General features: G+C 32.9%; 1 protein-coding gene and 1 long non-coding RNA gene across 2 annotated transcripts; one reads left to right on the forward strand and one right to left on the reverse strand.

The window, feature by feature from the left end:
- The first annotated feature begins 5,786 nt into the window (after nt 1–5,786).
- On the forward strand, nt 5,787–11,493 carry LOC142534416 (la-related protein 1C-like). The gene is made up of 10 exons (XM_075641288.1): nt 5,787–6,176; nt 6,439–6,889; nt 7,001–7,146; nt 7,264–7,335; nt 8,006–8,077; nt 8,367–8,375; nt 10,621–10,690; nt 10,975–10,996; nt 11,229–11,237; nt 11,481–11,493. Exons 1-10 carry the CDS (start codon nt 5,787–5,789, stop codon nt 11,491–11,493), a joined length of 1,254 nt encoding a protein of 417 aa, XP_075497403.1.
- Nucleotides 11,494–12,333: 840 nt separating this feature from the next.
- On the reverse strand, nt 12,334–12,937 carry LOC142534420 (uncharacterized). Its single transcript, XR_012817053.1, has 3 exons — nt 12,876–12,937; nt 12,648–12,731; nt 12,334–12,560 (listed from the first exon to the last, which is right to left on the reverse strand). It is a non-coding gene; the product is annotated as an uncharacterized LOC142534420 (long non-coding RNA).
- Between the last annotated feature and the right edge of the window lie 204 nt (nt 12,938–13,141).

Raw genomic sequence — 13,141 nt, forward strand, 5'->3', positions numbered from 1 at the left:
AAGTTCTTTAAAAAAACTAGCTTTCTCACGGACTTGTAGCCAATTTTAGAATTCTCAAATTTTTCATATGATTGAATTGAAATGGTAGTTTGATTGCTCACTTTCTTGTTAGCCATTGGAGTGTGAGAGATTTTTTTCATTACATGGTAAACAGGTGATTTCGATTGTCATAAAAGATAATCTGAAATCCGATGTTATAAATTAAAATACTTACACTTAATAGATTTTTTTTTAAAAAAAAAACAAGAACAAAGAGTTACACCAGATGAGCGTTAAAATTAAAATGGTTAGAAAGTGCAAAGCATGGTTGTGAATGAAGTGAAAATCAAGCAAGAAAAATTGAACTTTATTGATAATAAACTATGGAACAATATTTATAAATGAATAAGAATGAAAATATATTATGCGCCTGTACTAATTTGCATAATTTACGATGATTTATAGGAATAGTCAAATTATCCACGTCATACAAGATGGATACGATACAATGCCATGTAACAACACAACTAGTGATGATAAAGAAAATACTAATAGCAAACAAACATTGTGTGTACGTAGGATCTGTGAGGGAATACAAACCACACCTCAAAATTTTCTTTACAAAATCGTGATCAAGCGCAGAGACCGAACACGAAAGATGTTGCTCAGAAAACATACATAGAGCTGCACCTAGCCAATCTAAAACTACGGATTTATTGAACAAATAGAGAGGCCGTATACGAGTAAGAGGATATCATCAAGCTGGTGTTTCTCGCCGTACAAAAAGAGCATCAAAATACTCTTCTACACAACGGGCAAGAACCGTGTCTCACCAGCCAAGAGTCGATGCAAGGTAGATGAAACAAGTGGTGACAATGAGGTAAACTTCGCACGGTCTCCCCTAGCTGAAAGTCCTGCGTATATTTAAAGCATGGGACAGATTCTTCTAAATCAGTTCAACTTGTCGATAAAAGAAGTCTATATACAAAGAGCTCAAATGTTGGGAACGTCTTCAAATGTTGTTTCTACAGCTCCCATCTGATTAACGAAGAAAATGTCGGGAACGTCTTCAAATGTTGTTTCTACAGCTCCCATCTGATTAACGAAGAAAATTTCGTAAGTCAAAAAAGTAAAAATACTGTCATCCCTATTTCAAAGAAAAGCAATCGAGCAGCATAATACCTGACTTTGCACGGCACTTAGCATAGCTGGACCAATACGCTCGCGGACAAGTCTGCCACTTAGAAGGCTCACTACACATCAATCTGTACAGTCAGATTATTAGCTCCAAACTCAATCAGATTACTAAACATGCTAAATCTCGAAGATTGAATGCCAGAATTATCACGTCTGCAATTGAATAGTATTGACTCAAGATTATTAATCCATTCAATAGATAAGACTTACCAAATACAGGAGACACTGTATCCCAGATTCATCGGACTGCCACAAAATAAGTGATGATTCAAAGACTTCGATGGAGTAAACAGCACCGGATATGGCACCAACCGAAGCCCCTCTAACAAATCCACTTTCTGTCTCTTGGCCAATAAGCGCTCCAGTCATTGCTCCCAATATGGTACCAACTGCATAGCAGGGACAGCTCCTTCATTAGCATAAAGAATAATTCGAGAGAAAGTACTACTAAAGATCAAATCCCTCTAAAATTCGGTAGTCGCTGCGTGAGACGTTTCTGAAAAAAATAATCATAAGGTGATTGAAAAATCACCTTTAATCAACTCCAAAAACCTATACAGCACAAAATTCACATCCAAAATCCTACACCACACAATCACAAAGAAAATGAAAACTGCATCCTTGGGGTTCTCAGTATGAATGATGGTTTTCTTCACATTCTCTGTCACCCAAGGTCCAAACATAGCCTAAAATTATAATTTCTTTAAATGTTCTAAATCCCCAAATATGCTGAAAACCCCCAATTTGCGGGACATAGCAAAAACCTAAACCCTAAAACAATAAAAACCACGGGAGAACAAATCAATGTTAAGGAAAAAACACATTATAATTATGGGGGGGTGAAACCACCAAACCCCTTGAATCGTGATAACCCACCTGCATTAGAAGCGTACGATCAAACCAAAATCAAGAAATTGAATCTACAACCACTCAAACCAAATGGTTCCAATATGTTGTTTGTACTTAAGAAGTCTACTGCAAACAAAAAATGTTGAAACATATTGGAACCATTTGCAGCAAGGGAGGTGGAAAAGGAGTGTGGATTGGCAGTCCTCACTCACCCAAGGCACCTAAGCATGGCCCTCGTCCCCCTTCTCGTCTAAAATGCACTGAGATGCGCCAAATTGCAGCTGTCTCTTCCAAGAATCCCCATTTTCTTCAAAATGTTTGGTGCCATCCTTTTTGCCGAAACCTGTCTGCAAATCCTTGGCTTCTAATAGAGCCCTATTCTACGAGGATGAACTGTGCCAAGCGGTTGCGCAAAACAATCTTCGTTGATTTTTGCTGTTTTCTGGTATTATTTTTGTTCCATATATGTGTATAGCTAGAACATTGGCATGATTGCTTTTGGTATAGTTTCTGGAGATTTGGAGTAGGCCCGCCTGGTGAAATTTTTCTAGTCAGTTTAGGTGCTTGTGAATTTTGGGGCCTAAAGATTCTGTTGTCATAGGAAATCCGCCGAATCAATAAGTGGTTGAACTTCTAGAACTTAAATATATCTTGACCGTTGAATTACTGTTTGAACAGTCTAAAACACCCTGTGGATCACCAACTACTGCACCAACGTCGAACTGGTTCCAGGATACATCAAATCCTGCATCAACGTCCAATCTTAGTGGATTTGGAGAAAGAGGTTTTCAAACAAAAAAACTTCTTCGGAAGTCATCTAACAAAGATATTGCCCAATCGATTCTGAATTCTCCCAACCGATTATAATGTGCTAGTGCATTAGTAGGGACAATAGATCTAACACAGTAGTCGATTTCAACTGGTTAATAAGACAAGACGAATCTTTAAAATATTTATTTCATTTCATGTTTTCTTATTCTATTAGGGGTGTTTGGTACAAGTGATGAGAATAAATGATTAATTATGCTATAGATAATCAAACATTATGTGATACTATTAAGATTGTTTGGTTCAACATTTTGAATATGTGATTAGCTTTTAAATATTGAGTGAGTCTCATGTGAGACCGTCCCACGGATCATAATCCGTGAGACGGGTCAACTCTCCATTTCACAATAAAAAGTATACTCTTAGCATAAAAAGTAATACTCTTAGCATAAAAGTAATACTTTTCATGGGTAACCCAAATAAGAGATCCGTCTCACAAATACGACCCGTGAGACCGTCTCACACAAGTTTTTGCGTATTAATAAATTTAATATTATACCCTTGTTAAGTTTACTTATTTGTTGTGCTCAAAGCAATACATAATATTAGATAATAATAATAATAATGTTAATAATGACGATATTAATAATCTTTGAATTATATGTGTAAATATCATAAAATTAAATATAATAAAAATAAAAATATTATTGATAAGCATAACCAACATTAAAATTTAGTTTTTATTATTTATTAAAATATATCAAATAAATTATTTTTTCAAAATAAAAATATATCTTTATATTTTTTAAAGTTTAAATCAAATTAAATAATAATGATATATATTAAATATCAGGATCGACATCTAACGTACAACATTCTAAAATAAATTTTTATTCAAGGCAAAAACTTGTGTGAGACGGTCTCATGGGTCGTATTTTTGAGACGGATCTCTATTTGGGTCATCCATGAAAAAGTATTATTTTTTATGCTAAGAGTATTACTTTTATTGTGAATATGAGTAGGGTTGACCCGTCTCACAGATTAAGATCCGTGAGACGGTCTCACATAAGACTCACTCTTTATTCAATAAATAATTAACACTCTAAGAAATAAGAGGAGAAAAATGTAATTTATTAAGTTTTGATAGTGTATCTCACTTGATTGTTAGATTAATAATCAAATAGTTATCTAAAAAATTGGATCTTAAATCGGATCAAAATGATTATTAAAACATCTTAAAATTTTAAAAATATTGGATAAGTGTTTGACTATTAATCTATCATTGTTTAATCCACTCAACCAAACACACCCTTAGAATATACTTTGAACCTTTCCTATTTTAAATTGATTTTCCATAAACAAAGAACATTTTCATTTACCTAAGAATACAGAGAGAGGGATTCATTTCCTTGTACTAAAATTGTGCTATGATAACGGTACGGTTTATATTTTGTTTTAAGAGGCACTTTAGGTTTTGTATTTCATGATTCCGGGACAAATATACAATATTTAATAAAAATATTACCACCGCTAATTTTTAAATGGATGAGCTTATTGAGGACTTCTGAAAACATGTCTTTGATATTTTCTTATATAGAAAATTGAACACTTAAATGAGTTTATAATGACATAAAATGCACTCTTATAAAAATCGGTTTTGCCATTTTCATAAAATAAGAGCAAATACGAAGTATTTGTTAGTTGATATAAGAGTTCGTTATGTTGTGGCGTTTACATGTGCATGAGATGTGATAGAATAATATTAGATACAATCATCAACAGGAACAAAAAAATAAGTGATATTTAGAACAAAATGCTACGTGTGTACCATGAATAATCTTATACGACAAAAATCAACTCTTGAACATGTTGAAATCACCTCTATATTCTAGATAGCAGTGCATAGATGAATCAGACCATAATAATAATTCTTAGGGTTGAACTAGTGACAAATACTTGTAGAGCCAATTTTTTCTAATAATTTTTTGGGCTTGAATCAATTAGTACATAAATTATTTAGAACAATTATTACATGTCAATTGAAAAAAAATCTATTTAGTTTAACGTAGATTTCTATCATGATTTTTATTTAATTAAAAGAATATTTTTGTCAATTGATTTAGAATGATTAAAGCAAATTATAATCTCTATATTATCTAAGAACAGAAGTAACACTCATGTTCTTATTCTCACCATATTTTCAAATTTTGAACATCCAATCCTTATCTATATTTTTGAAAGTATAGTTATGTTATACATTAATTATTATATTTAAAGTATGGTATTAAAGATAAATCGGCTATTTTTTTAGGAAAAAATTAATATGACAATAGTAAATATTTTATTCTTATTTAGATTATTATTTTTTTAGTAATTTTAGAGTAAGTTTTTTGTTTTTATCTAATCTTGTATTTGAGTTTTATTTAATTCTATCAAAATTTTCTAGCAAAAAGTTAATGTGAAACAATTTGAAATACAAAGATAAGATCTTCTTAATGATAATTTGGAGATAAATTATATCATCACCATATGTCAAAATTTTAAAAGTAAAACTTGATATAAATCACCTTATAAATCATTAAAGATTTTTCGATTTTTAAAAACATAGGCTTTGTTTTTATAAAAAAGATATCGGATTTTAAATATCGATTATTTTACTTCTTTGTTTTTTTTTTTCGAGATATAAAATATTATTTGTTCCGATATAAATAAATAAAATTAACCTTTATTTTTTATCTTGATACTAAATACGTATATCCTAATTAAATCCGAGCTGTAATTATATTTGTCGTAGGAAACTAATTCCCCGCTTCATTGCTCTATATATATGCGGGGAGACTAGAACACTGCACTTTTATTTGCTTCCGAACAAGAAAACGGGCGGAGATAGGCGATTTCGATTTCGAGTGGGAATTTTTGGGTTTTCTTTAATCGATTCGATTGTGTTGGTGGGTTTGATGTTCAGTTGCCTGACCTATTTTTTTGTTTCTGCAATGGCTACTGCTTCTGACTCCTCCGCCTCTGTTCAATCTGTAAATTCTGTTATTGATCGCCATTCACGGCTCGCGTCGCCTTGTTCATGTTCGAGTATCTCTGATCAGAAGCACGTTTTGCCTTCTGAAATTTTCCTAAACCAATTAATCGCACCACCTGCTAGTTTCTTGGCCGAGGATGGTCAGGCTGAGGGAAGTGAGAATGTTGGTGTAACCAAGAAGTGTGTTTGGAACAATCCTGCTAATGGTGTTGCTCCGCAGGTTGGTGCTTTGATGGGGACAGCATCTTGGCCTGATTTCTCCAAATCAGCTCGTGCTTCCACGAAGGCTTCTTCGAGTTCGACTGATTCTCTTGAAGAACTCTCTCACGAACCAATCATTCTGTCACAGGTTTTATTTCTGTCATTGTTGTTCTCTATATTTTGGCCCTTTTAATCTACCTGTTCAATTTATCTGATGTTCTTAGTTGCTTGGGTTTATTATATATGCTTCTAGTGCTATTATGAACTCGATGATCAAGTTTTCGTACAAGTTAGACTGCTTTCCTTACGAAATTTTCTTTTTGTGAATAATAGGGGACGTCAGTTGACTCTTGGTCTTCACAGGAAGTAGCAACAAATTCAGCTTCGAACCATGAATTCCTATCCGCCAGTGTTCTCCGGAGCTAGGTGGTGACAGGACAAGTCACAGAAACATAACAGCCAACGGCAGCTTTTCTCAAGCACCAAATTCACACAGTTCTGTGGTTGAAGCGTCTCCTTTTAAGCCAGTGAAGTCCAGCATCTCTTCGGGGGTATCTCCTAGGGACAACACACGTTGGGATGTTGGACAGAGAGGAGGATCTCACAGTGGGCATGAGCCACACCATCCGCGTGGTCCTTTTAGAAGGAACAACAGTGGACCGCAACTTCAAGGGAATGGTTCTTCTAATCATGGCCATGGTAGCAAACGATACCAGGAACGTTGGATTGATGATTGGAGCTATAACCATCAATCTTTTGGCAGCAGAGTAAACCTTGCACCCCAGCAGAGTGTCGCCTCTCGGCCCTTCATACGTGGTCCAGTTTCAAGTGCTCCTTTTATTCCTCCACCTCCCCCTGTGGGTGCGCGGCCCTATGGTCCCCAGTGTTCTACAATGGTGAGGTTTGCTGCTTTGAGATACTTGCTTCTGTAGATTATCTTGCGTGCTAATTATATTTTGTTTCAATTTGCAGATGCTTCATCTTTTACGTATTTTGCTCTTGGACCCCACCCAGGTTCACCCGGGCACATGCCTATGTTTCCATATGCACCAATGTCGTCTCCCATACCTGATCCTCACTTGCCTTCCAAAATTGTGAAACAGATAGATTATTATTTGGTATGTTATTTTTGTTATGCATACTAAATGATTCATCCGCTCATTGCTGTCTATTTGCGCATGGTATCAACGCTTGGATTTTCACATGTATCTTGCAGTGATGATAATTTGGTGAAGGACACATATTTGCGCCAGAAAATGGATGTGGATGGATGGGTTCCCATAAACTTAATAGCAAGCTTTAAGAAAGTAAGTCGGTCAAATTAATGAAAAATTTCCTGCTTATGCTTATTTCTTTATCCATTTTATCTAAACTTAAACTTGCGATTCTTTTTTGATTGTTGGTACATAGAAGAGAAATTTTGAGGCTCTAGATCAGAAAGTTGAAAATATCAAAAGCTTGATTCTTTAATTGGAATTTAGTGAGCAATATAGGTTAAGAATTTTGAAATGTTTCGGTTTTGTTAGATATTCTTGGATGAAATAAAATGACAATTGATATCTAACTGTAATACGCTTGAGTTTATCAGAAGATTTATATTGATATGGAAATGGTAAATTTGTATGACCAAGAATGCACATTAGAATCATGGTACACTCTTTTTAGTTGGTTTCATTAGGTAACAATGATACTATTTTGAGAATGAAGTAGCTTGGACGGGTTAGTTATTCATGTAAGTTGTCTTTGGAGTGGAATTTGGAGATGCCTGATCGGATCAAAATCATCTCTGGCTGAAAATCTTGCCTGCCATGATTTGAAACACCAAAACTGTTAGTGCTGCCATTTAACCTCTTATCATAGTCACAGAGGCAGCTGGATATTTTATGGCTGATCATATCAAACTTTTTAAATGATTTGCCACCTATTACGATGAGACTTAACTATGAATACTAATATTATACATTCTCAATTTTTCAGATTAGGGAGCTGACAGACAATGTCCAACTTATATTGGATGCTTTGCGAGCTTCGAATGTGGTGGAAATACAGGTGAAATGTATCGCATATTTGATCTTCGCAATACCACTTTTCTTATAGTAAATCTTTTACTAGTAGTGTAGTCCAAAATTTTACTGAAAAAACAAGTGAATATGCGATTAACTTATGAGCAAAATCTGTTAATATCCCCTTTTCAGCTTTCTCATGCGACTTGTTCTATAATCTATAGACTTGTTATCCTTTGGGTATTTTGTAGACATTTCATCCCACGACATGCACTTTAGATAGAGTATTGGTGGTTTCTAACTCATCTAGGCGATTTTTTTTCTTACTCTTGCAGGGAGAAAAGGTGAGGAGGAAGGGTAATTGGAGAAAATGGATAATGCCAACCTTCTTGTATTCTACATGATCAAGTCCTCAATTTCTTTAATGAGCAATATAGGTTAAGAAGAAAATCATTGAACGAGGAAACAACTGGTTCTTTAGTGGTTTTTTAAAATACAATTGTGCATTTTACGATGTCCTTTTACCAAGTACTCTAATATTTTGCCAAAAATATTAATTTCCCGTCAAAATGTTTTTCTAAAAAAGAAAAGATATATCATTAATATTGAAATATATGTACTACAATAAATGATAATTTCAATTATTGTTTGTATTGATTATATCAATCATTTAGTTCAAATTTGAATTTAATTCATTTTATATTAATTAAAATATAATTATATTATATATTTTTATTATTTTTTTATTCAAATTGAAAAAACTTTATTGAAAATATAAACTAAATTAAAAATTTTTTACATTGATTATATCAATCAATTTAATTTGTGATATGATTTGTGTTACTATGATATTTAATTTTTATTACAAACTGTATAAATAAATTTTAAACAAAATGATTGCAATTTATATATATATATATATCATCATCCATTCGATGCGTAATTTTCTATATTTCATCACATCCAATAGATGAGTGACACCATCGGTGCTCAGAAAAGTGTGTACGGTAGGTGTGCAGGATATCAAAATTAATTATATGTGTGTGTGTACTGTAATAAATGACCACTTTAATTATTGTTTGCATTGATTATATCAATTCATTTAATTCAATTTTGAATTTATTTAATTTTTGTATTAATTCAAATGTAATTTATGTATTATATGTTTTTTATTTTTTTACTCAAATTGAAACTAATCGAATATAGCCTAAATTGGGGCAATCCATGGTATTTTTCGATTTCTAGATAATTCAATGTTAAGTGTTGTACAATTATTCCAAGGAAATGGGAATCATGCTGGCTGTGGATCAACTTTTGAAAACTAGATAGATATCGAGCACATAATTAAACAAGAATAAAATGTTATAAAATATTTTGAAATATATTTATACAGATGGATTTATTTATATATTTCGAGCATGTTTTAGTTTGATTTTTGAGTATAAGAATAATGGGAGCATGTTTATTGTTTGATATTTCGGAGAATATCACCCAATAAATCATATACTCTTGCTAATATACTCCTCCAAAAATTAGATTTACTAGTATTTATCCATTATATATATAATTTCAAAAATATCATACTCATCTTAAAACCAAAACGTAGTAAACTAATTTTAAGTATGATTCAAATTATTTTCAACGTAACAATTTATATTATAACAAAAAAATATTATTCAAATGCTCGTGTCCACACATTAAACACTATATGGGTTAGATGAAATATTTTCTTTAGTCTTACTTTATAGATTTTCAAAGATATTTTATTGAAAATATCTATAATTTTTGCAGTGGTAATGATGCAATTAGTAAAAATAAATCACATAAAAAACATATTTTATTCATACCACAATTCAATTTTTATAATATATATATATATATATCTATATATCTATAATATATCCAAGCATTTTTCTCTAAGCATAAAGTCTCAACTAAAATAAAGAACCTTATCATGTTATCAGAATATTAAGTATCAACCAAAAACCCAACAGAAAAAATTCATATCCAATATTTCAATATAATATAAGATGTTTCTGAAAAAAAAAAAGAGAGGTAATAAACTCGGGACAATCACGAATCCAACTAAATTAGCAACGACTAGAAATAAGTCGAAGTTAACCAAAATTTTCAGACGGTGGCTATATGAAGAAAAGAAGAATAGAAAAACTTTTAGCAAACCAAATCTAGTAAACCTTCTCTATCTAAAAATCCATTATTAGGGGGACTAAAATGTAGAAAACAAAAAAACTGTGCCGATGTGCCAAGATAGCCGTTGATGACTTCACCGCACAAGCTCGGAAAAGCAGCCTAAAATATAGAGTTTTTGTATGTTCAAAGTCCTCACTTATGTATCGCTAGAAACTATGTTTGTTTTCATCATGTATATGCAGACTAGAAATATTGAGAGATTGAGAACCTGATCCTGTAGGATACAGGATGGTTGTGCTGCCATTTAACCTCTTATCATAGTGACAGAGGCAGCTGGATATTTTATGGCTGATCATATCGAACTGTTTAAATGATTTGCCACCTATTAAGATGAGACTTAGCTATGAATACTAATATTATACATTCTTAATTTTTCAGATTAGGGAGCTGACAGAATGTCCAACTTATACTGGATGCTTTGCGAGCTTCGAATGTGGTGGAAATACAGGTGAATGATTAACATGTTTGATCTTCGTAATACCACTTTTCTAATAGTTAATCTTTTACGTAGTGTAGTCCAAAATTTTACTGAAAAAACAAGTGAATATGCTATTAACTTACGAGCAAAATCTGTTAATGTCCCCTTTTCAGTTTTCTCACGCGCCTTATCTATATATATATACTTGTTATCCTTTGGGTATTTTGTAGACATTTCAGCCCACGACATGCACTTTAGATAGAGTATTGGTGGTCTCTAACTCATCTAGGTGATTTTGTTTCTTACTCTTGCAGGGAGAAAAAGTGAGAAGGAAGGGTAACCGGAGAAAATGGATAATGCCAACCATCATGTATCCTACAGGATCAAGTCCTCGATCTCTCAATATTTCTAGTATGCATATTAATGATGAAAAGACAAACACGTAGTTTCTAGTGATATTATTATCATAGGTGGGGACTTTGAACACACAACAACTCTATTAGGCTGCTTTTCCGAGCTTGTGGTGGTCTCTAACTCATCTAGGCGATTTTTTTTCTTACTCTTGCAGGGAGAAAAGGTGAGGAGGAAGGGTAACTGGAGAAAATGGATAATGCCAACCATCATGTATCCTATAGGATCAAGTCCTCAATCTCTCAATATTCTAGTTTGCATATACATGATGAAAAGAAAACACGTAGTTTCTAGCGATACTATTATCATAGGTGGGGACTTTGAACACACAACAACTCTATTTTAGGCTTTTTTTCGAGCTTGTGGTGGTCTCTAACTCATCTAGACGATTTTTTTCTTACTCTTGCAGGGAGAAAAGGTGAGGAGGAAGGGTAACTGTAGAAAATAGATAATGTTAACCATCTTGTATCCTACATGATCAAGTTCTCAATCTCTCAATATTTCTAGTCTGCATATACATGATGAAAAGACAAACACATAGTTTTTAACGATACATAGGTGGGGACTTTGAACATACAACAACTCTATATTTTAGGCTGCTTTTCCGAGCTTGTGCGGTGAAGTCATCAACGGCTATCTTGAAACATCGGCACATTTTTTTTGTTTTCTACATTTTAGTCCCCCTAATCATGGATTTTTGGATAGAGAATGTTTACTAGATTTGGTTGCTAAAAGTTTTTCTGTTCTTCCTTTCTTCATTTAGTCACCGTCTGAAGATTTTGGTTAACTTCCACTTATTTCTTATAGTCGTTGGTAATTTAGTTGGATTCGTGATTGTCTCGAGTCTATTACCTCTCTCTCTTTTTTTTCCCCAGAAACATCTTATATTATATTGAAATATTGGATGAATATTTTCTGTTTGGTTTTTGGTTGATACTTAATATTTGATGACAGGATAATGTTTTATTTTAGTTGAGACTTTATGCGTATGAAAAAATGTTTTGATATATATATATATATATATATATATTATAAAAATTGAATTGCAGTATGAAAAAATGTGTTTTTAATGTGATTATTTTTACTAATTGCATCTTTATCACTGCAAAAATTATAGACATTTTCAATAAAATATCTTTGAAAATCTATAAAGTAAGACTAAAGAAAATATTTAATCTAACCGATATACCGTTTAATGTGTTGCCACAAGCATTAAATAATATTTTTTGTTATAAATAAATTGTTACGATGAAATAGTTTGAATCATACTTAAAATTAGTTTACTACGTTTTGATTTTGAGCTGAGTACGATATTTTTGAAGTTATATATATAATGGATAAACACTAGTAAATCTAATTTTTGGAGGATAGTATATTAGCAAGAGTATATATCTGGGAACTTTTCAACTGTGTCTACTAACAAACCATTTGCCCCACCGGTGTCAAAAATGTCGGGAACGTCTTCAAATGTTGTTTCTACATGTTCCATCTGATTAACGAAGAAAAATTCTAAAGTCAAAAAAGTAAAAATACTGTCATCCCTATTTCAAAGAAAAGCAATCGAGCAGCATAATACCTGACTTTGCACGGCACTTAGCATAGCTGGACCAATACGCTCGCGGACAAGTCTGCCACTTAGAAGGCTCACTATCACATCAATCTGTACAGTCAGATTATTAGCTCCAAACTCAATCAGATTACTAAACATGCTATAAATCTCGAAGATTGAATGCCAGAATTATCACGTCTGCAATTGAATAGTATTGACTCAAGATTATTAATCCATTCAATAGATAAGACTTACCAAATACAGGAGACACTGTATCCCAGATTCATCGGACTGCCACAAAAAGTGATGATTCAAAGACTTCGATGGAGTAAACAGCACCGGATATGGCACCAACCGAAGCCCCTCTAACAAATCCACTTTCTGTCTCTTGGCCAATAAGCGCTCCAGTCATTGCTCCCAATATGGTACCAACTGCATAGCAGGGACAGCTCCTTCATTAGCATAAAGAATAATTCGAGAGAAAGTACTACTAAAGATCAACATCCCTCTAAAATTCGGTA

This window comes from Primulina tabacum, unplaced genomic scaffold, assembly GCF_025594145.1.
Source record: "Primulina tabacum isolate GXHZ01 unplaced genomic scaffold, ASM2559414v2 Contig499, whole genome shotgun sequence".
In the NCBI taxonomy this organism is placed as follows: Eukaryota; Viridiplantae; Streptophyta; class Magnoliopsida; order Lamiales; family Gesneriaceae; genus Primulina; species Primulina tabacum.

What these genes read in the sequence shown, in the direction of transcription:
- LOC142534416 (XM_075641288.1), top strand. Translation starts at nt 5,787, where the DNA reads ATGGCTACTGCTTCTGACTCCTCCGCCTCTGTTCAATCTGTAAATTCT. An exon ending in TCCTCCACCTCCCCCTGTGG is followed by an intron (nt 6,890 to 7,000) that starts GTGCGCGGCCCT and finishes TTCAATTTGCAG; the next exon opens with ATGCTTCATCTTTTACGTAT. An exon ending in TAATAGCAAGCTTTAAGAAA is followed by an intron (nt 7,336 to 8,005) that starts GTAAGTCGGTCA and finishes TCAATTTTTCAG; the next exon opens with ATTAGGGAGCTGACAGACAA.